We start from the raw sequence: 22,858 nt of genomic DNA on the forward strand, positions 1-22,858 counted from the left end.
TCCTTTGCAGTAGTAGGGAATAACTAGCCCTCAACTAAATAGTGTTTTCATCCTACCCAACAAAATTAAAAAAACAAGACCCACAGGGATCAAACTGTTTTCAAATCACATAAGTACATCACATAACAAACTGGAAATTTATAGGAATACAAAAATATCTACTCAACAAAGCAAATTCATAATGACTAGGATCTAATCAAAGATCGGCAGACATGCAAAGAGGCAGGAAAACACAACTCATAATGAGGAGAAGAATCACTCAATTGAACCAATGTAAAACTTACATAGATATTAGGATTAGAAGAGGATGACAGTAAGGCAATTATTATAACTGTATTTTCATGTTCAAAAGTTACATAGAGACATGGAAGATATAAAAAGCTCTCAAACTTCTAGAGATGAAAATGGTATGAGATGAAAAAACACACTGGATGAGATTAATGGCACATAAGAAGAAAAGATAAGTGGACTTGAAGGCACAGCATTGGAAACTATGGAAAATGAAGCCCACAGAGAAAAAAGTAACCCCCTGCCCTCTCCCCAGCTCCCTCCTCCAATGAAACCAGAGCATCAGCAAGCTATAGGTTAACCTCAAATGGCTGAACATATATAATTGGAATCCCTGCAAAAGGGGGGCGGTGGGAAGCAGGGGGGAAAGGAAAATATAGTTGAAGAAACAATGGCTGAAGAATTTCCATTTTTGATGAAAAGTAATACCCCAGAGATCCAAGAAGCTCAACAAACCCCAAGCATAAGAAGTAAACCCCAAAAAACAGAAGTAAAACTACACCAAGGTACATCATAATCAAAACATGATGTGATAAAACTAGTGGTAAAGAAGAGAATCTTAAAAGTAGATAGAGGAAAAAAATTATTAAAAAATAAGGATGACAGCAGATTTCTTGTTGGAAACAATTCATATGAGGCATCACTGCAGCAACGGCTTTACAGTTTTGAAAAAACAAATCAATTCAGCTGATTACAAATCAGATTTTGAAAATTATTCACTGTCAAGCTTAGAACCATGTAACAAATCGAATGCAGACACCCTATGATGAAATCCTATCTATAGGTAATATGTCAAACTGCATTTAAAGGTTATTATCCTCAGAGAAAAGGAAAAATCACCCACCAGTCATCCTCCATAGCTTTTACTAATCCTCTCATACCAGTGTCTGTACTCTTATTTCCAGTACCATCACTGTTTTAAAAATGGATAAAGTTCACAGATGGAACTATAGCTATCTAAAGCCTGTATCACTGATGAGTTCTTATATGCAGAGGCTATCATGGAAACATTCTATTCGAACCTTTTCTCTGTGCTGGTTTTTTTTTCCACTTGTTCCCATGCCTCTCCCAGATGTTTATTTTGTAGGTTACTAGAATAATAGTATTTTTAAAACTCTTCCTGTGTTTGGGGGTGGAAAGATCCTCTTGCTACATTCCCTTGTGTGTATTCTTCTTTCAGTTTTGTCTCACATACAGTTCATTCACTCTCACAGTCTCATTTTATTTATTTATTTATTTTTTTAAGATTTTATTTATTTGAGAGAGAGAGAATGAGAGATAGCACGAGAGGGAAGAGGGTCAGAGGGAGAAGCAGACTCCTTGCTCAGCAGGGAGCCCGATGTGGGACTCGATCCCGGGACTCCAGGATCATGACCTGAGCCGAAGGCAGTCGCTTAACCAAGTGAGCCACCCAGGCGCCCACTCTCACAGTCTCATTTTAGATGCTACAGCTCCTAAGCTGTGTATCTGAACCACCTCAAAACAGGCTGTGGCAGTGGGCAAATTGTCCCAACTTACTCCTTTTTCTCTATTCTGTAACCCCAGACATTTATGCTGCTCACCTGTCAAGGGATGATAAAGAACGACTATGTCCACTTTTGCAAACAAAAGCAAATTAAAGCCATTCTTTCTTCTGACCAAATTAATCACTAGAAATGGGGCACCAAGAGACTGAAATGCAAGCTCCTGTACTGTATTCCTGTACAGTTCTGAGCAGAACCTCCCTGAGGGGCCTCTGGATCCTCTGAGATATGTATGGACAGGGAAGCATCAGATATAAACATAAGACAAAGCCTTGATGGGACTGATTTATACAATTGCAGCCCCCAAACCCTCTGTGAATTAAAGCAAGACTTAGCTGCAGTCCCAAGGGACCTACAATAAGAGAGACTTGGAGAGTTAAAACTGACAAAAATATTAGCAACAGATATTTATTACTCAGTATGTACCAGGCAGTGTTCAAAACATTTTCGCATATATTGTTTAATCTTTGCAGCAACCCTGTGAAGCAGGTACCATTATCCTCATTTTACAGTGGGAATAAATAACACAATCAAGGTCACAGTGCTGGAGCCAGAATGAACACCATTAGTCTGATTCCTGAGCCCACACTCTCAACCACTCTTCCTTAGCACCTCTCAGGAAATCGGGGGGTGTGGGGGGGAAGAAGGAGCACTGGACAAAGGATAAACACATGGTTAGTGCCTGTTCCCCTCGCTCATTACCTCCCTCTCCTGAATGCCTGGGATGTCACCCACTTTGCTTACCTTGTAGATCATTTTAAGGAACAAGCAAGAAATAATTTTCAAAAGTACTTTTCAAGTGTTATGCAAATATAAGGTATTATAGAGGGGGTCTAAAAGACAGCAACATATAAGGCTGCTTAAGAAAGAGTAGTGTATGGAGAATGGGAAGACAAGGAAGAGCAAAGGTCAAAAAGAAGTATTTGGGGGCACTTGGGTGGCTCAGTCGTTAAGCGTCTGCTTTCGGCTCAGGTCATGATCCCAGGGTCCTGGGATCGAGCCCCGCATTGGGTTCCCTGCTCAGTGGGAAGCCTGCTTCTCCCTCTCCCATTCCCCCTGCTTGTGTTCCCTCTCTCACTGTGTCTCTGTCAAATAAAATCTGGAAAAAAAAAAAAGTATTTGGCATTACACGGAGGCAGAGAATATTTACTGATGCCTTCCTTAGCTGCTACTCTCAGCTGCTTCTTTGTACTCATTTCTTAGCCTGAAGAATCTTGGCCCAAGAGTAAAACTGTTCATCTGAAAGTTCCTATTCCCATGTTAAGGGATTCATAAATTGGATTACATAGTCTCTTTGTTCCATATAGGATAAGAAATGAAGCAGTCATAAAGGATCAAGAACAAATTTATTTTTGCACCTATAATTTAAAAACTCAAGAAGATAGACTGAGAGGAATCTAAACTAATTGGCTAAGACATCTTAAAAACATGTGCCTTTAATTTAAAAAAGGATGAAAGAGGAAGGGAGGGAAGAAGGAAGGATGGAAAGAAGGAAAGGAAATACCCACCTTTGCTGTGAAGTAAAAAGTAATGGAAAGCTGCCTCTACTTTAATGGCCTTGAGAGTACTAATTTCTTTACAAGTTTTGCCAGAGTCTTGGCTGGTCCACCCCCAGCAGTAACGTACAGAGCCTGAGTGAGCACATGTGTCCTGCTGTAATTAAGGCTGCAGAGCAGAGCGGCAGGTGCAAACTTCTCATCCTTCAACTTGACTCTTAAACTGCTTGTGCTCTTGTAACTTAAAGTCTAAACTTGTTAAAAGTGAGATTTGGAAGGTCATTAGTCTATAACAGGAGCTAGGCACTACAGACATTTCTTTAAGGCAAAATTAGAAACAGCTACCTAACACATATCAGCCGTTTTAAGATGTTGCCGTTTCACATTTTCCAGGGGGGAAAAACTATTAATTCCAAGGAGATTAATATCCACATGAGCATGATATTGAAGCCAGATTGGAAGCCTTCTTTTCCCTTAAGAAAAAGCTTTTCTAGTAACAGAGTCCCTTGCCCAACCCTCTTTCAATGTATTTCAGGTGCTTAGAGATTTTCTGATACAAAGGGCTCAACCATCACTGAGGTTTTGTCTTATTTTCTTGTTAAAAATTTATCTGTAGAAGCATTTGAATTGTAGTCACTTTCCTTGAAAGAGCTGAGGCAGCAAAACCCCTCTGCAAAATAGTTCCATTTAAAATGTTTCAAAGTGATCCTGCCAGATCCTAAAATAATTATAGCTTAGAAAGGCAGACGTGGCTTTGGGTCTGAACAATTTTTATCATCCTGTACCTTTTCGTGGGGTCAGAAGAACGATCAGTGACATAACTGTGTGCCAGGAAAACATACTGACATAGAAACCATGTGCTCCTATGGGAACACCCAAAAGAAAGGTACAATGCCTGGGGAAAGACCAGGGTTTTATTAGGGATAGTATTAGGGATACTACTTGTTTGGCACAGAGGTTCTAGCATTGGCACGGGAACCGACGTTTCCTTTCTGAGCACTAGCAATGCCTGTGCCAGTTGTAGAACGCTTTGAAATTTGTAGCGAATAGGGTCACTGCCTCTTCTTGAATGCCTGCTCCCGGAACTAAGGAAAAAGACTTGGTTGACAATGGCTGTCAGAGCCAAGAGAGGAGGATTTCATAGCTTAACTCCTGGGGTAGAAAAGACCTCTGTTGGCCAAGGGCAGATGCCACAGACCTTGCAAGGACACAGCTAGCCTGCAATGCTGTCCAAACCCAGCTACTAGAGTTTTGTAAATTATTTATCAGCTGTGGCTCTAAATTAGAGATGAATGGAAGGCCTTTGGGCCTGATCTTGGATATACTCCTTATTAATGAATTTCAGGCATTTTGTGCTGTAAGAGAGAGTTTTTTATAAGAGGACTCTTGTATGTAGGAATGACTAACGCTATTACTGTTTTGCAGACTGTTCTTATCTCAAATTCTGCTCTAAAAGGCGTTTAGAAAAGTCCTTTGATAGGAAAGGTAAATGTAGTGGATCACCCACTTAATTCAACTTACCTTTCATATCCTTCTGTCATAAACAGTGGATCCAATTCCCATCTCAGAAAAGTTTAACTTACCTCTCTTCCAGCCATCAGCAAAACTTACTTGCTCATGGTTGTGCCAAGTGTCCACAATTCTCATAGAAACATTTGGAAAAAAAAAAAAATACAGGTACTATTAAGGCTCTCGAGGGTCAAATATTACCCAAGCTGTCAGACTTACCCTTCTCAATGAAATAAGCTAGTCAGCACCACGGCCAAAACTTGCTGCACTTTCATGAACGCCAGAAGATAGGAAATACAAGGACACTTAGAAATACTAAAGAGCTATGTACCTTGGATTAAGTACATGCAACCTCAAGATACTGTTCAAATTTACACTTTGCCAGTATCAATCTCTTTCTCTCTCACACATGCGCACACACAAAATCTGAGGGCATAAGACAAGAACTTTTGCTCATATTTTTTTAATGTATCACAATGAGCAGGAAACATACTTGATGAAATATTTTCAAAGGAGTATATTCAATTACCATCTACAATCAACTTAACTATGACAACAAAGTTTTTGTGACAAATTTTTTTTTCAGTTTGAAAGTTCCATGTGGTTCTGTTTGTTAGTCTCCATGTATTTTGGTACAGTTCGAGATCAGCATTGTTACAGTAACAAAAAAAGCTAACAAGACTACATTATAGAAAAACACCAAGAACATCATTTTTGGTTTCACTTGCTCTATTTTTTTTTGTTTTTTTGTTTTTTGTTTTTTTGTACATTGCAAAGGCTGTTCATATACCTCTTCACCTCAGGGTCACGTTCATTTATGCTTTCTTTCCTACCCAAACTTGCCCCCCTCCCCCCAAGAAAGTAAACAAACAAAAAAAACTAGTCAAAGCTTTGTTTCACAGTGGGCAGTATCTCAGCGCCAACAAACAACCAACTCAATTTATGCTTCTATTTAAAATGTTTTAATTTAATTTATTTAAAAAAAATATATGTCCATGAACATCAAGTGCACTGGCTTGGGTCACTGCCTCTCTCTCCTGCAACTTCCTGCCATGCCTGATAAACTCAGGTTTAAACACATGCCGTCTGTTTTACTTTATTTTCAATCATGTAAAACTTTGGCCACATTCATCTCTTTAAATAGCTTTTAATTAAAAAAAAAAACTTCCTAGATTTATTAAACTTTTCCATGTGTGTGTGTGTGTGTGTGTGTGTGTATGTTTCCTTCTTAAGTTTCTTTTTGGAAGGATGGAGGAAGGATGGTTGAAATAAGTTCCATTCGGTGGGTTCATATGGTGCCATGACTGAATGGTGTCAAGCACCAACCCACTCTTTGGAGTATTTGAAAAAAAATCAAACAAACCAACCAACCAACCAAAATATGAAGTGTCAATAGAGGTGAAGAACTAATTTAAAAAGTGAGTTGAGATATCCTGTTCAGCTACCTACTATGCAACAGGAGTTAAATTCGCCTAGTAAGACCAATCTAAACAGTTGCGCATTGTAGTGAATTCATGCTTTGTAAATGATACCAGTCACAGCCATAGCGGATGTCAACCCACAAACATCTAACTAGCTCATATTTGACGTCTAATTGTCACCATCACTGACTGCTTTGCTACTTCTGAGTTAATGCTGAGAATTTTTTTCTTTTTTGAATGAACATATATGTGGGTGGTAGAGTTGTAGAGGAAAGCATCAAATGTGCAACCCACTCCAGGATAAAACAATCACATAACCCCTCTGAGAAACACTGGTGGGTGGAAGCATGCTTAGCCAATCTACCCAACCACCTTGCTGTTGCCAAATATACCCACAGGTCAAGGCATGGCATAACAAAACACTGACAGTCACTCTGCCTCACAGAGGGAGGATGGCATAGTAGCTCAAAACAAATAAACAAACAAACAAACGAAACACCATTGTGGAGGGGGTGGCAAAATTACAAGGAAATGAACTTAAAGTTGAGGGGAGAGGGAAAGGGATAGAAATTGCACTATTACCAAGCAATATCATTTTTAAAAACAAAGTTTTCAGAAAAAACCTAGCAGAATTTGACATGTAAAGCTAGTGTTAAATTGTTAATTAATTGGTATCACATAGAGAACCAAAAACAAAAACAATTTTTTTTCTATATGATACAGACACAGAGTAACATACAACAGTTAAATGGCAAAAAATATATATATATTTCATAGAGTTACAAACAAGATAAAATAATGGAAAACAAAAAACTGTACAACTTTAAAATTTAAAAATGTTCATCTCAAACACAGGGAGAAATACAAGAATTCTTGTTAAAAGAAAATAGTTTGTTAAAACAGCAAATGTTTTTGTGTACTTGTTTTTGACACCTTATGCTACAACTGGATACTGGTATGAATAGTTAGATGGTACTCTTTAGTATTTCTACTTAAAAAAATTAAAAAAAAGGAATTTGCACTGTGCATCAGCCTAGTTAGAAATATATACAACAGTTCAGGATCTACTCTTTCATTAAACCAAAAACAAATTCATAAAAATAAAACAGTCCCGGCTAAAAAAGAGAAAAAAGAAAAAAAGAAATCCATTTTCAGATCTTGGAATGCTCCAGTCTTTTGCAAAGTCGTTGAGTGGCTTCAGCACTGGGGAAAGAAGCCCGAAAGATGACCAATGGAACCTGCATTCACAGTCTTCAAAGTTCCCTTTTGAAACATAAGGAAGAGAACGAAGGGGAGAAGGATTTCACACTTTCGGGGCAAGGGGAGATTGTTTCTGTTGATGTTTGGCTATGAAAGTGAAAAGCAAAGCATCTATTTGTCTCCAAAATCTACATTTTAGCAGCACAAAGTTTTCCTTTCAAAGTTCAGACCGTTGTTTTAAGATGAGAAAGGGTGTATGTTGCGTTGTGTTATGTGTTACAGGAATACAGATATTAACATAAATACAAGTGCCTCACATACGGTTCCTTTTTGCTCTCTGTACCTTGCTATCTGCTTCTTTGTTGGCTGCACTCTGGATCACTCGCCGCTCAGACTGCCTAACACAAGGACAAAACTTTGAAGTAAAAAATGTGTCTTTTGGTATATGGAATTGTCATTAACAGTTGCCTCTCTGCTTGCAGAAGAAGCACATAACAACCTGGGAATCTTTTGTTTTACTCTTTCTTTTATTAAACTAAGTCTTGTTTGTTTAAATCAGAAACAAATTCTCAAGTAACAAGAACCCTTTCCCTTTTTTCTGCATCAGCAGTGAAAGGGTGTGTCTTTGGATTTTATTTAAAGCATGAAATTTCTTTTTCTGAGAGGAAAGAAAACAAAAACAAAACCCCTAACCAAAAACTTTTTTAGAAAGAAAAGCACACAGCCCAATTACACAAACCAAAACAAATGCTTTAGTTTAGGAAAAGAATATTTGAAGCATCTACCAAACAAGGAGGAAAAGAAAGGATAAAAAGAAAAGCTAAAGGAAGGATAAATAAAAAATAAATGGCACAAGGCTTACAGACATAGGTAACTAGAATTATATGCCTTTAAAAAGTTTCAACTCCCCAACCAAAAATAATCTGTGAGGATCCTAATGACCCCTAGAACCTTTTGAAATTCTTTCTTTAGTTTTATAAAATAATTCTGCAGCTACCCTCTAAGAAATGAAGGCAGCTACCTTAAGTGGGAGATTATAGGGTGGGAGGAGGAAAGAAAGTGGAATTAAGGGACAAAGGGGAGAAAAGCTTAGGCGAATCAACGGATTGCAATCTATCTGCTAGGAATGAACAAGACAACATCAAATGAGGAGCTGTCAGCTGGACCATACAAAAAGCTAAATGTACACAAAAGGTTTTTTTTTTTTCCTTTTAAATCTACCATACTGCTTCAGTTCATTTCCAATGCAACAATCTACTCAACACCAAAAATGGTCATATCTATCATAAATACAGAAAGTCAGTTTTTAAAACTTATTTTTTTAAGCTACAAGTCCTCAACACTCTGTGTGTGGGTTTTTTTTTTTTTTTCTGAAAGTGGGAGTGCTTAACTTTTCCCCTTGAAATTGGCTTCAGCAGAAAAGCTATCCTTTAAATCCCCAGAAAGCTAAAGCAGTTCACATTGTTTTTCTCAAATACTTTCTGCCCGTTTTTAAATTAACAAAACAAAAAATCTTTTCTGGAACAAAAAAAAAAAAACTGAAAAAATAATATATTATAAAACAATGATTCTGAAAACAGAACAAAGTGTGAGCGATTGACCTGAGAATAAAAAGACATTACATTTCTTTTTTTTCTTTTAGCAAGCCATTGGTATCTGAATGCTAAGATAGCAAGAAATTTAAAACTGTAACAAGGTGGACTGCTTTCCCATACAGTGCATGCCGGGCTCCTCCTGTGCTATCAACGTGGGGTGTTTATTGAAAAGGGGCAAATATACAAGGGGTTTAAGCTCCAAAGACATTAGGGAGGCCCTGCGGACTTCTGTTTCCCAGACCAATAGTACCTTCAAAAGGACACAATGTAACAGGGTTAAGGTTTTTTTTTTTTTTTTATATTAAAAGAAAAAAGAAAAGACAAGAATGTAAAATCACCGGCATAGATAGGTATATGGGAAAACAACCCACGCTTTTTCTTTTTTTTCCTTTTTTTTTTTTTTTTTTTGGTTAGAAGCTTTGGAATTGCAGTTAGTCTATTTTTGAAATTGGTTTCTTATTAATCTTTTTATTTAAATTCATTTGTTTGTATTGTTCATCTTCAAAGCTTACAATCTGAAGGTGTCCGTTCCTACACTGGTCAGACCACTGTCCTTGGGGCAGCTGGGGTCTTTGGGACCCTCCACCGGGCTCGCCGGTCCGTCGGACTTTTGGCTGAGATCCGTGTCAGACTCCTCCGAATAGTCGTCTGTTGGCATCGAGGGCTGAACCCCTGAGGTGCTGCATGAACTTGAGGTAACCGTTGAAGATGAGGAGAGAGGAGGAAAAGAAGGGGGCTTCGCGGCCGAAGCCCGGGAGACCACTTGCGGCCAAGACTTCCTGGAGGCGTGGGGGGAAGCGGAGGACGAGGAGGGGGCGGCGGCCGACGGGGGAGGGGGGCTGTCGTTTGAGTGAGCGGCAGACTGCGAGGTAGATGCGGTGCTAGGATCGGGGAAGCAGGCAGAGTGAGGTAATAAACTAGGGTGCTCTTTGGCGTTTCTTGCTGCTCTCGTGATTGTTCTGTGTTTGTGCAAGGCCGACTCGAGATGTTGACTCAGAGCTTCCTCCCCACAGAGCGCGCTCTCGCACGCCAGGCAGTGGTACGAGCCGCCGCCACTCCCGCCGCCGCCGCCGCCGCCGCCGCCGCCGCCGCCGCCGCCGCCCGTGGGGACGTGAAGCACCATCTCTTGCAGGTTCACCACAGACTGGCCGAAGAAGCAGAGGGACTTCAGGTGGCTCCTCGCCGCCTCCTCGTCACCGAAGCCCGCCTGGCACTTGCGGCAGACCAACTTGTACTGCACCTTTGGAACAATGAAGGGGTCGTAGAGGGAGTCCGCACTTTTGCTTTCTGCTTCTGGCTCTTCGGGGGGTTTCGGCAGGAGGGGGGACACCTCACGGGGTGCGCTTTTCTGCTCTTCTGGTTTGGGGGATTCTTTGGCAGGGTCTTTGTCTGGGGAAGCAGCCCCCTGGGGGACTGGGGTTTGGCTTGCTTTGGGCTGCTGCTGCACTTTTTGCTGCTGCTGCTGCTGCTGGAGCTGCCGCTGCTGCTGCTGCTGGATCGCCTCCTGCAGACTCTGCTGGTATTGCTGGTACTGCTGCAGTAGGGAGCCCGGGGACAGCCCCATCAGGGCCTGCGACAGCGCGGGGCTGTAGGGGAACAGGCCTTCCATGCCATACATAGGCTGCAGGTACCCGCTCTGCAGGGCGCCAGGGATCTGGGGGGCATAGTAAGGAGAGAAGCCTGGTACAAAGTAAGGAAGGAACTGGCTCGTGAGCAACGCTGTGGGGTCCGAAGTCAAGGCTGCCTGCAGGGCCTGCAGCTGGGCAGGGTCCACGGCATACTCCATGGCGGGCAGCGGGGCTGAGATCGTGGCTGTGGCCGCTGGGGGGGCCTCGCCTTTCTCCTTCTTGGGGACAGGGAGGGGCTCCCCTTTCCCTTTGTGTGCCTTTTCCTTCTCCTTTACCTTCTCACTGTCTTTGTCCTTGCGTTGCTGTTGCTGCTGTTGCGGTGGGAGCTGTGGCGCGGGCGGGGGCTGAGCTGCGGGCGGCGGCGGCTGCACCTGTGGCTGCTGCTGGGGTTGGGGGGGCTGCTGAGGGGCCAGCGCCATGGTGGCTTGTGCTGGGGTCGGGGAGCTCAGCGATGCTGAGGACGGTTTATTTGGTAATCCAGATGTGGGGAGGCCAGGGGAAGGAACTGTTGTGCTGGGCAGACCCATCAAGTTCGGTTTAGGAGACGTTAAAGCTGAAAGAAATGAAGACAGAAAGAACCACAGGTCAGTCTGGGGTGGTGAGGCTGAAGCTCAAGATATTTTACTTCTGTCACTGGCATGAAGTCTGAGATCTCAAGGTTTAAAGTTGAAAGACCCTCTCAAAACCACCATTTTCAATAGAGGGGGGTCTCACCAGAGTTGGACAGCCTTGTATTCTAATCAGTGCCCAATCCTGGGTCAGCTGCCCTACTTCCCCTTTCAGTTAAACAACTTTTAACACCTTCCTGCCACACCCACTAATTCATATGTTCTTTGCCCAGTTCCCCCAACTAGCTGTTTCCAGCTGGGACATTTGAACCAAAGGCCTTCATCAAAGCTCCACAGAAATAGTGTGGCTAAGAGGCCCCACCAGAAGTTGCAGAGGAGAGAGGTAACAGAAGAGGGCAAAATGCAAGAAATCTGGCCAAGCCCCAAGACCATGTGAAGAAACAAATGTGCCTCTCTGGCCTCCGCTGCTACAACTGAATGGATGTGTTTTAAGAGGGCAGAGAGGAGGAGGAGCAATGGGAAGAAACAAAAACAATCCATTCAGGGAAAACTGTCCCATTATTTGGCTCAGCTAGTCTGCTTTAACAAATCTGTTGAAAAATGTAACCATCTAGGAAGATGATTCTGAAGTTTGCTGGAGAAATGAGCATTCTCTTCCTACCCATTTGAATGACATACAGAAAGACTGCAGCTGCTTGAGAACGCACCCCCAGCAAGAGGAGAAAAGCAGTATCAGAAATGGAATGGCCCAAAGTGTTGGTACCACTGCTTTCTAAGCCATCGCTGCAACCTACTCATACTTATGGGTAGCAAAGGTCTTTGAGCAAGTCACCAGGCCCACCTGGGGTACAGCCCCATCTGCAGTCACACTCTGCCTATAAGGCCTTCACCCACTCCAGAGCCTAATATCCTCCCTCACCCATATTTCTCTCCTGGTTTGAGTCTTTTGTTCCAGGGTGATGGAAGATAGCCTTGCTCCTGGTACATCAAGTGGGAGGTGCATTAAGACTAGCAAGGTGGTGGTGGAGGACAGCAAAGTGGGACAGAGAGACCAGATTTGCTGAATGATGAGATGCTGAGAAGAAGTCACAGGCAGTAGACCTCAGATCATTCCATTCACTACACTTACTTAAGACAATGGACCGTATTCATCCCTTCTCTTCAGAGGGCACCAAAATGTAAACTAAAAAATCCCACAGCTCCTCACTACTTCATCTGGACTACCTTCTGCCAGAAAGCTGGGGTTGGGGGGGTTCTGTAATAGGACACTGTCACTGTGAGGAAAAAACAGAGAAGCCCAGACCTGGGTGAAGACAATGTTGGCTTATTACACTGGTGCAGCATGTAAAAACCCTCAAACTTCAGATGAAGAGAACAAGGTTGCCTCAAGGTGCCAATCCCAGAAAAATATCCATTATTGTTTGGAAAGCCAAGGGAATTTTTGTATAGCAGCATTAATTTACTCTTTCAAAACAGCAGATAGGCACCACTGAGGTGAAGTCATCCAATTTCCTCAAAGCACAGAAGGAACTGAAACCAGAAAGAAGTATCTGACTCAGAAAAAGCCGGTAAAGGTTCACTGGTTAAACTGGCATGCACAAGATGGAGAGTGAATGGATTATGAATTCGACAACTTAGGACATGGCTCTTTCTGTCTACATCTAGGCAACAGGCCTGCTCCAAGTTGTAGGTTGGAGCCAGAGCCAAAAGATCAGCGAGGCAAGGAAAAAACATCTAGAGATTTCTCCATCTCTGTGGTATCAGGCTTTCAGGAGAAAGATCCTGGTCAGAAGGCCTTAAACTGACTTCTGTATCTTGAGTAGAAGAGAAGGAAATGGTAAGGATCATTTACAGAATCCTTGCTATATTTACCAAGCTCTGTACTAACCATGTTTGATATAAGCTCAATATATTCTCAAAATAATTGTGGCCTCAGTTTTCTCATCAGCAAGATTAGAACCAAGCAAGGCATTTCATCGCCCTGATACTTGTCATGCACCTCTGGAGTCAGTCAGACTGATGTAGTATGGATTGTGTTTGATACACAGCTGCTATGTGGCCTTAGACCCCCATTGACTCCACGGAACCTCAACTTTCTACAATACATGGTTGTAGGGACTAAATGGAAGGTCATATGGGAAGAGCTTAGCATTGGACCTGACATATTAAATACAAGTTCCTTCCCCCATTCCAGATCCAGTGCTCCTGTGAGCTGTGGTACAATCAGGTAGGTGGTGGTAACTGGGACACACTGGTAACCTGGCTGCCTCTAATAATTAAGAGCATACCTTTCTATCTTGAGTCCACTCTTAGTGGTCAGAACCTGAGTAGCACTAAACATATACCTGTTGACTGACTGGCTCATATTGGGTGTTGTGGAAGGAGCACATAGCACTGGGAGCCTGGAGGCCTGGGTGGGAGCTCTGGCTCCTACCCTAGCTTGCTGAATGGTCTTGACCTCTCTGGCCCTCAGTTTTCTCATCTGTAAAACAAGGGGAATAGATCAGACATTCTAATTTTTTTCACATTATTATGAAATGTTGGGCCATCCCAAGCCCTTCTGCTAAGATTCTGGGCTGCAAGGGTAATTCAGTGCCTAGACGCTTTCCATAGCTTGATTCTTGGCTTATGTCTAGTTGGCTTTAGCATAATTCTGTGACCTTACTTGCCAACAACTATAAGCAATGACTTATAGATTTTAATGCTTTTACCACTTCAACCCCTGGGAACAGGGACCCATTTTCAGGCAAGGAAGCACTCTGAAGGGCTCTCCTTTGGTAAAGTTACACTGGTCAATGCAGGCCTGGGGGGTGGGGGGGAATCTTGCTGACTTGTGCCTAAGTTTCACAGAATCCTGGAGGTCCAATTTAGGAAAGAAAGCTGGCTACAGAGAAGACAGGTGAGGACAGAGGAGGAACAAGAGAGGGACACAGGAAGAACTATCAAACTCCCTATTAATAATAGTAGAAAAATAAGAGTACCAAGTATATGTATGACTGAATTAGGGGGCTGGGGGGAGCAAAGAAAGAGAGATGGGTGAAGGGAAATGAAGGAGTGATGAAGACTCCTAAAAATGAGCATTAATGTTTATTGTCTGTCTGAAGATTCAGAACCATATTGCCCAATACAAGATTCCTGGCCAGGGCATTCAAGCTTGTACAGAAGTAGTCTCATTATAATGAAACTAGTATAACCACTATTGTTCTGGCTAGGTAAGAAGCCCAGGAATAAGGATCCATTTATGAGAGCTTCTTCCTGATAGCAGTTCTGCCAGAATAGCTCTCTAAAAACAGGAGCAGGGACCACCGGTAAGGACAAAGACTTGATTTAAGTTCTCTTGAACCAGTTTCCATAAAGCACGATCCAGAATTAGCTAGGATATTCAAATGTCTTCTATTTTCAACAACTATCTAGATGGGATTGGCAATTTCACAAAGACTGACTAGAAGGGTCTATGCTAGAAACCTTTTTCTTGAAAATAACCCAGGATTTAGGATGCCAGGACCCTCAAGTTCTTCCCTGTAGCACGCACCCTGGTTGTGTTACTGAACACAGGGCAAAGAGAATAATTTCATAGCAGACTGTTCCAACCAGGAGGTCCCATCTCTGAGACTGGGAAGTCATAGAACCACAGCACTGGGGAGACTCAGTAAAAGGGACCAGAAGTTCTGTTGCTGTTAGAAAACTGGAAAGGGAAGCTTCTGCCTATCTGCCCAACATTCAGAGAGTTTGGGTGGTAGCCACAGAACAAAATGCTATTTGGGCAGCTATTTAATGCTGTAAGAATCACCTAGAGCAGAACCCACCTGTGTTGGATGGAGTAAAGCCCGGCAAGGAGGGGCTGTTGAGGCCGGGGAGCAACACAGGAGGAATGCCCTGGAGCGCCGGATATGCTGTAGGAAGGTTAAGAGCCTGAAGAGGGGCATTGTCAAACATGCCTTGCTGCTGAGCTGCCAGTCCGAGGACCTCGTTGGCCTTTTTAATCCGGTCCAACTCTTGTTGAGCCATCAACTGACGTACAGTGGCTGGGTCAAAGTATTCTTTCTCCTTGTCCAACTGGCTTCCAATGGTGTCCTTAACTTTGGAGATATGCTGCTGGGAAAAGATATGGTCACGTACAGACAGCCGAGCGCTGTACTTGATGCCACACAAAGTGCACTCTGTTTTCGGCCCCTCGTAACTTGTTTGGTTTATACCAAAATGCTTGGCCATGCTTAACTTGGACTTCTTTTCTTTTGCCCGGGCATTCTGGAACCAGACCTGAACAACTCTCTTTGGCAGTCCAATATCATTGCCCAGGACCTCACACTCTAGCATGGTGGGCGTCCTGTAGTCATTAAAGCATGACTTGAGGACTTTCAGCTGCAGATTGGTCATTTGAGTGCGAAAACGTTTCTGCCCTGGCCGATCCCCACTGTCTCCAGATTTGCCTGCTGACCCACTTGCACCAGGACTCGGGGAGCAGGGGTCTGCAAGGCTCGAGGTTTCACTGTAGTCCACTGTACCTTCATTGTCGTATTCCTTGCTGTAAAAGCTTGGGGCTGGGCTGACCAGACCAGACGACAACCGATCTTCATACTCAGACATTGCCATCATGGCTGCTTTGGTCAACCCTTCGTTGGGTGCAGAAGAGGATTTGGTTTCAGTTGCTATTCCCGTCGCACTGTCATTATCCGCATTGCCCTCGTCTCCGGTGGTGGTATCCGTGATTGCTGTGTTGACAGAGGAACAGTCGTCGTTGTCCAGCTTAGTTTGGTCAAAGTTCAGATTAACTGAGGACATGGAGGGGCTTTCAAAATCCTCAATTCCCTCCACCTTGATGGAAGAAGGGCTAAGAAGAGTTCGGGGAGACAAGTCCATGGTTTTACTCACAGGTGAGAGGGGGACACCTTGGCCGTCACTACTGCTTGGGGGTAGGTGGGAAAAGCTGGCTCCATCAAAAATATCTCCTTTCATCTGGAGTCCCCCATCACAGTCCAAGAGCATTGCAGACAGAGTTAGGTTGTAGCCAGCTCTCTTGGCCTCATGCCAATGACGGGACCGGATATGAGCCTCGAGGGCAGTCTTGGCTTTGAAGAGTGCTCTGCAAAAAGGGCATCTTCTGTGCGCCTGCGCTGGGCCCACAGCCCGGAACTGTCCTTTCCGTTCCCGGGCTCGGGTATTCTGAAACCAGACTTGGACCACACGCTTCTTCAAGCCCACCTCATGTGCGATGTGATCCAACATCTTTCGAGTTGGATTGGAGTCTAACAGATACTTCTGGTACAGAATTTCTAGCTGTTCTGGTGTAATGGTTGTCCTCAAACGCTTGTCTCGCTGAGGTTCTTCTCCTCCTGTCCCACTGTCATTTTCTCCAGGGCTTGCACTGGCCTTTTCCTCCAGCTTCCTCTTCAGAGTGTTCATTGTGGAGGTTGGAGTTGAAGGAGAAGTGGCCGAGCTGGCTGGAATCTGAGGTATAGCCCCAGAGAGCAGCTGGCTCGCCAGGAGTGGGTTACTAGGGTCAAACAGCATGAAAGGCATATCCAGTGACCTGTCCAAAAACTGGGGGTGGATGAACTGGTTCTGTGCACTCAGGAAATGAAGCTGCTGATGCTCCTGCCAGTGCTCAAATGATGGAAATGCCAACTTACATTGATCACACTGGTAGGGGATTAGCTGAGGAGGTAGGTTTGCCAACTGCTGAGGAGTCGACGTGTGGAGGGGCTTGAGGGGCAGGTGGGAGAGCTGAGAAGGACTGGGGCTCGACTGGGGTAAGGGGCACTGAGGTGGGGGTGCTTGTGGAGGAGGCTGTGGTAACGAAGTGGGGGAAGTGAGCTGTGGGAGCTTTTGCTGGGCTGCGTTTGTCTTCTGCTCGGGCTGGTCTTGTTGCTGCAGCTCTGCCTTTGGTTGTCCTTGCTTTTCTTGTGTTTGGTTTGGCTGTGCACTGGGAGGGTCAGCCTGCTTTGGTTTCTCATCACTTGCCTCTGTTTTTGAACTAAAAGTGGCCAGTTCATCAGGCTCCGCCGTGAGCTGTAAGAAAGCGGAGGAAGCTGTGTTGGCTGATGGTGCTGGGGCACTGTAAGCCTGTGAGGGCATCGGGGTGCTGCAGGAGGAGCTGGTGGGTGTCAGGATTTCCATGGCATCCATGGAATCCTCATTTTGGCTGTCATCCTGCCCCTCCTCATCCTCATCTTTGTAACACAGCTTCTTCTGATGCTTGATGAGATCAAAGATGCGCTGAAACACCAGGCTACATTTTTTGCACTGGTAGTTCAAGTTGCTTGTTCGAATATACCTATCATTTGTAAGCTCACGCCGCTCTCCATCTTTGCCCTCCCCCTGATTCTCATAATTTTTCCTGGCCTTCTGTCGGGCATTTTGAAACCACACCACTATGACTCGGGTTGGAAGGTTTAGTAAATTAGAGAGTTGCTCAAATTCGTCATCCTTTGGGTAAGCATTGGCATCAAAGAAGTCCTGTAGGACCCTCAGCTGATAGTCAGTAAACCTTGTTCTTGAAGACCTCTTGCTTCCCCAGTACTCCTGCTTCTGAGGTTCTGGTGAAGGGGGCCGCGAGTCTATCTTGAGCTCCTCCAGGCTGGTGATGGGAGGATTGCTAAAGTTGTAAGGGGAATCCTTGTTACGCTGCCTCTCTTTGAAGAGGGTGTTTCTGAACCAGTGCTTGATCACTTTCTGGGGCAACCCAGACTTGTCTGCCATTTCTTTGATCTGCTCTTCACTGGGGGAGTTGTTAATGTCAAAATATTGCCGCAGGACCCGGAGCTGGTCATCCGTGATCCTGGTGCGAGGCCTCTTGTTCTGCTGTTGGAGCAGGCTTGGATTGAGCTGGTGCTGGTACAGCTGGGCCAGGTCCGCAGGCAGAGGCTCCACAGGTCCAAGCTGAGGGGGCAGCTGAGCCGGCAAGGTCTGCAGTGGCATCGTCTGCATCATCAGTGGTGAGAAGATGGGCAGCTCCATGGGCATAGAGAGCTGGGTGAGTGGCACGGATGGCTGGGTGGGTGCAATCGTGGGTGAAGTGATGGGTGGGGCTGACGCAGGGATGGCTGGCGTGGAAGCTGGCTGAGGCGGTGCTGCAGGAAGAGGGGGTGGAGGAGGTGGCGGGGGAGGTGGCGGCGGCTCTGGGGTCTGGGGCCTCAGCGGGTACAGTTTATCGTACTGCTCGCGGTACTGTTTAGCAAATCTCTCTAGCTGTTTAAAGGGAAAGTAGTTTTGATGAACGTGCTCTTGATGACTTTTTAAGATCAAGATGTTAGAAAACAACTTGCCACAGGAGTCACACTCAAGCTTCTCCAGATTCTCTCCCTGCTCAGTCTTCCCATTCTTCTTCTGCACCTTCTGCTTGTTCTCGTTGTACTGAATGACCAGCTCAAAGCCAAAGTTCTCCAGCAGGGCCTTGGTGGCATTCCCCCTGGCATCTGAGGCGATCCGTGGTGGGAGCATGGAAGGCTCAGAACTAGCTGCTGGTGCCAGTTCTTTCTTCTCTTTAGCCTTCAAGGCATCTGGCAGCGATTCCTTAGGTCCTGGGTTGCCCTCTCCCACCTCGGCACTGTCCCTCTCTCTCTGGCTTTCTTTTTCCTTTTCTTTGATGACCAATTTGTTTTTCTTTTCGGAGTGCTGGCTGGGTTGTAGAAGGGCAGAGTGAGTCTGGGACAGAGAAAGCTGGCTTTGCTGTTGCTGCTGCAGGATCTGCTGGTGGCTCTGTGTTGGGATCTGAACCTGAGCCTTCAGATCGTCTAGAAGGCCCGGGCCCGTCCCCGTCAGTGTCAGCGCCCCGCTGGTCACTGGCAAGCTCACGTCAGGGTTGAGCTGGAACTCTGCGCTGGGGATGTAGAAGGGAAAGAGGAGATGCTGCTGCTGCTGCAGCTGCAGCAGGGTCTCTGTGGTCATGGGGAAGTGAGGAAGCAGGGCGGGGTTGAACAGCTGAGACTGGATCAGGGCAGCCTGCTGCTGCAGCTCCTGCTGCAGGTGAGCTTGAACTTGAGCCTGGGCCTGGGCTAGCGTCTGTGCTTGCTGCTGCTGCTGCTGCTGCTGTCTGGATGCAATCATATCCGCCAGCTTCTTCCGATTGGCCTCCTTGGGCTCTGAAGGGGAAGTGATGTTGGCACCGATGGGATTCCCCAGGGCCGGCATCCCTGCACTTTCAGGGGGCACTTGGCTCAGTAGATTGGAACTCGGAGTGATGCCAGCACTGCTTGGGTTGGTGGTGGTAAAGGTGTTACTACCACTGGTGCTCACAGGACTTGGGGTGGAGGAGCTCAGGGAGACACTGCTGCTGTTCCCCGTCCCATTGCTACTGCCACTTGCAGCCTCCAGCTTGGCTGCTCGGGCCTTGGTTTGATGCAACACAGACCGCATGTGGATCTCCAAAGTGGAACTCTGGCTATAGGCCACGTTACAAGTGTTACACTTGAAAGGTTTGTTGTCTGGGCTGCTGGTGGGTTCTGGCTGACCAGTTGCCGATTCTTGAAGGGCTCTCTTCAACTTATGCAGGTGGGAGACAGAATTGTAGTGCACTAGCAGGATATTCTTTTGAGTGAAAGACTCCTTGCAGACTGTACACTTGTAAGGGCGAGAAGGGTCTAGAAATTTTTCCATGGTGAAGTTGGGGCCTTTTCTGAAAGGTAGAGCTCTCTTTGGCTCTGAGCCTGAGTCTTCTTGTACTGACCCAGAGTCACTGCCCGTTGGGCTCTGTTTGTCTTCTAAGTCGCTCTCTTCCTCCTTGTCTTCCTCAACAATTATGGTGTGGTCCTCTGCCAGGGTAGGGTCTCCCATTGCCAGGAGGTCCCCATTGGCCAGAAGGCCACCATAAAGCTGTTGGATGTCAGCCTCACTCAACTCCAGATGGCTTGTCTCAAGGTGTTTTTTCAGAGCCTGAAAAGTTCGGAAACTACGCTGACAAAGACAGCACATTGTGGCAGCTCTGATCACATGGTACTGAGAATGGAGCTGCAGCTTTTCAATGGTCTTGAAAGCCAGGCTGCATTGATTACAGCGATACTTGTACACATGGCGATCTGACACAGGCAGCTGGGGCCTCTTGGCATGAACCTCATTGAAGTGTGTTTGAAGAGTGGCAGAAGTTTTGAAAACCTGATTGCACCCCTTCTTCCAGCATAGGAAGCCTGAATCTTCTCTCACAGAGCCTGGGTCAGCAGAAGAGGGTTTCAAATCTCCACTGTGCTCTGTGCTTACAGAGGGCAAGATGTTCTTTCCCAGATCCTCTGAGGTTTCTGTAATTTAAAAAAGAAACAAAAAAAACAAAACAAAAAAAAAACCAAGCCCAATGATAAAGAAGGCTTTGTTTCAAGGATGGCACCCACGGCTATCTACCTAGCAAGTCCTCATGAAGACAGACTCTCTCCACACAGCCCCTGCAAAGAGTACATATTAAAGCAAGTGCACATGAACAGAAGGGACTAAAAGGAAATACAAAAGTTTCATTCATAATAGGACTGTATCATATCTTGGATCAGTTGCTTGACTCAGAATCTTAAATTTCTCAAGAACTGGTTTGAATGTTACTGATCTTAGACTGGACTTCCCTTTTACGTGAACCTGAACTGTAAAATATGTGAATAAACGATATCCTAAATTGTGGGGAATTTAAGATAACTATTGTCCATTGTAATATAAAAAATTCTGACAATATAAGAAACTTTGGAATATGTCTTTTAGCTTAATTTGTTATAACATTACTTTTGACTGTCCTCTCTATTAAGAAATGAACATTCAAGTGGCCATTAAAATACATAAAAATTATTTTCTACAGTGATAGCATCACACCCATACATATTCTGACCCTTTTAAAGTCAGCTGTCTACCTTCTAATATGGAAAAATCACAAGGGGGGGAGGTGGGGCAGTAGTGGGGCTGAGGTCTTCCCAACTTAAATCTTAGGTGCTGACAAAAGGTGAACGATGTAGGACAGCCTCCTAAGTGGAGGTCTAATGACCCATCTAGCTAGGAACCACCATAGGGCACCAGCACATGTCTAAAACATGCTCTTTCTAAATGCACCTTTTTAAAAAATTATGTTATCTTAGTCACCATACAGTACATCATTAGTTTTTGATGTAGTGTTCCATGATTCATTGTTTGTGTATAACACCCAGTGCTAAGTACACCTCTATTCAAGGTCCTAAGGCAATCCCAGAAGACTCAAAGAAGAACTTTGTGCAGAGGAAAGTTAGAGAGAGAGCTAATCCAGTGCTCTGAAATCCCTCACATGCTCCAAAAGTCCCTAATAATTAAGTCCTGAGAGATTGGGGAGTCATGGGTCTACTGACTGAGTCTCTGGTTATTCACTCCCAAAATGTATAGTCTGAGGGGACATGTGTCCACCAGAATCCCACTGGTTCTCACCTTATTTTCTTTCCACTCTAAACCATATGAATGGTATACAAATACATGCCAGAGTATGAAGTAGGTGACCAAAGTGCCACCTCCTCTCTTGATCAGTTACATTCACCTTAGGAGGACTCTGTAAGGATTCCTGGCACTCCTGCTCAGTGAAAATTGTGGCCCAATATTTCATTTTGTTTCCATTTCTAGGGGGTCAAGAATGACACTAACCAGGCTGCTTTCCTGCCTCCTCCAAAGTGGAGTTCCCGTCTCGATCTGGAACAGCTGCTGGGAGGAACATGCTGCTGGGCATCACCATCTCAGGGGTGGTCACCTGCGGAGTAAGAGGCAGAGAAATGAGGAGAGTCAAATGGAGAGGAAAGAGACCCAAAATAGAGAGATTTGTAAAAATTATTTAATAAGCAAAATTAGCCTTCACCAGTGTAAAGCGGGAAGTGTCACTTTTCATAGCTCACTGAAGATTCATGTTTATTAGACAAAGCTCACATCAGTCAAAAGTGTTTCTACGGTTACATTCTGGACATAATTAGCAGTGCACACTTGAAGAATAATCTTATTATTAATATTTTTCCTTTATGCAGAATTTTGACTTTGATCACTGACAATGTTTTGTCATGGGCTGTGAAACTTCTTGTGCAACCAATTAGGTAGATAAGTTGAAAGGCCCACCTTAAGCTGCTGAAAACATAATAAGGGCCCTAATTAAATCATACCTAGTAAAGTACACTGTAATCTTGAAGCAGGGAGCATTGTAGTACTGTTTTCAAAATGTATTCAGGCAAGAAGAGGAGGGGAATAAGAGTGAAGGAAAGGGTAAGAAGAAAAGAAGAGAACAAAGAGAAGGCTAAGGACACGCAGACACATTGGCAGATTCTCCAGGAAACAACATTTTGTAACCCTTTAGAAGCTAGATCAAGTGCAAACGAGCATTTCTTACGACTCACTTCAGCCAGGATTTCTTCTAGAGTCTTTGCTTGAGGTGCCCAGCATCAGAGGGTGGGTGCCCTACACAGCATTCTACACCAGGGCAGCCCCACCTTGACCATGGCTATTGTTTGCTAATATAGCAATTCCAGAATCAGCCTGGATCAGGTCAGATCCTCAGACATTTTTCTCTAGGCTTCTCTGACATCTGGCTAGAAGTCTGTCTGAAGAAGTTATCATTTGCCCCACATTAACATGATAAGCAGCCCTCAAATTCAACGTAAGGATAAAAGGTTCTTCATTTAAAAAGAAGTAATATCCCTTTGCCTGCTATAGGGTGGAA

The 22,858-nt window shown here is 44.5% G+C and overlaps 1 protein-coding gene across 4 annotated transcripts in view; it reads right to left on the bottom strand.

Annotated features, from left to right (window-relative positions):
- Positions 1 to 9,405: 9,405 nt before the first annotated feature.
- The window catches only part of ZFHX3 (zinc finger homeobox 3), a 266,361-nt gene continuing 252,908 nt past the window's right edge, over positions 9,406 to 22,858 (bottom strand). For 3 of the 4 annotated variants that reach the window (XM_036073293.2, XM_078063027.1, XM_036073296.2), the window contains exons 8-10: positions 21,802 to 21,904; positions 15,036 to 20,459; positions 9,406 to 11,213 (exon numbers count right to left, since the gene is read on the bottom strand). In XM_036073293.2, the coding sequence (XP_035929186.2) occupies positions 9,541 to 11,213; positions 15,036 to 20,459; positions 21,802 to 21,904 (7,200 nt within the window). In that variant the 3' untranslated portion in view covers positions 9,406 to 9,540. Of the gene's footprint in view, positions 11,214 to 13,574; positions 13,712 to 15,035; positions 20,460 to 21,801; positions 21,905 to 22,858 lie in introns of all 4 variants that reach the window. The other variant, XR_013444232.1, reaches the window with a different exon arrangement.

This window comes from Halichoerus grypus, chromosome 15, assembly GCF_964656455.1.
Source record: "Halichoerus grypus chromosome 15, mHalGry1.hap1.1, whole genome shotgun sequence".
NCBI lineage: Eukaryota > Metazoa > Chordata > Mammalia > Carnivora > Phocidae > Halichoerus > Halichoerus grypus.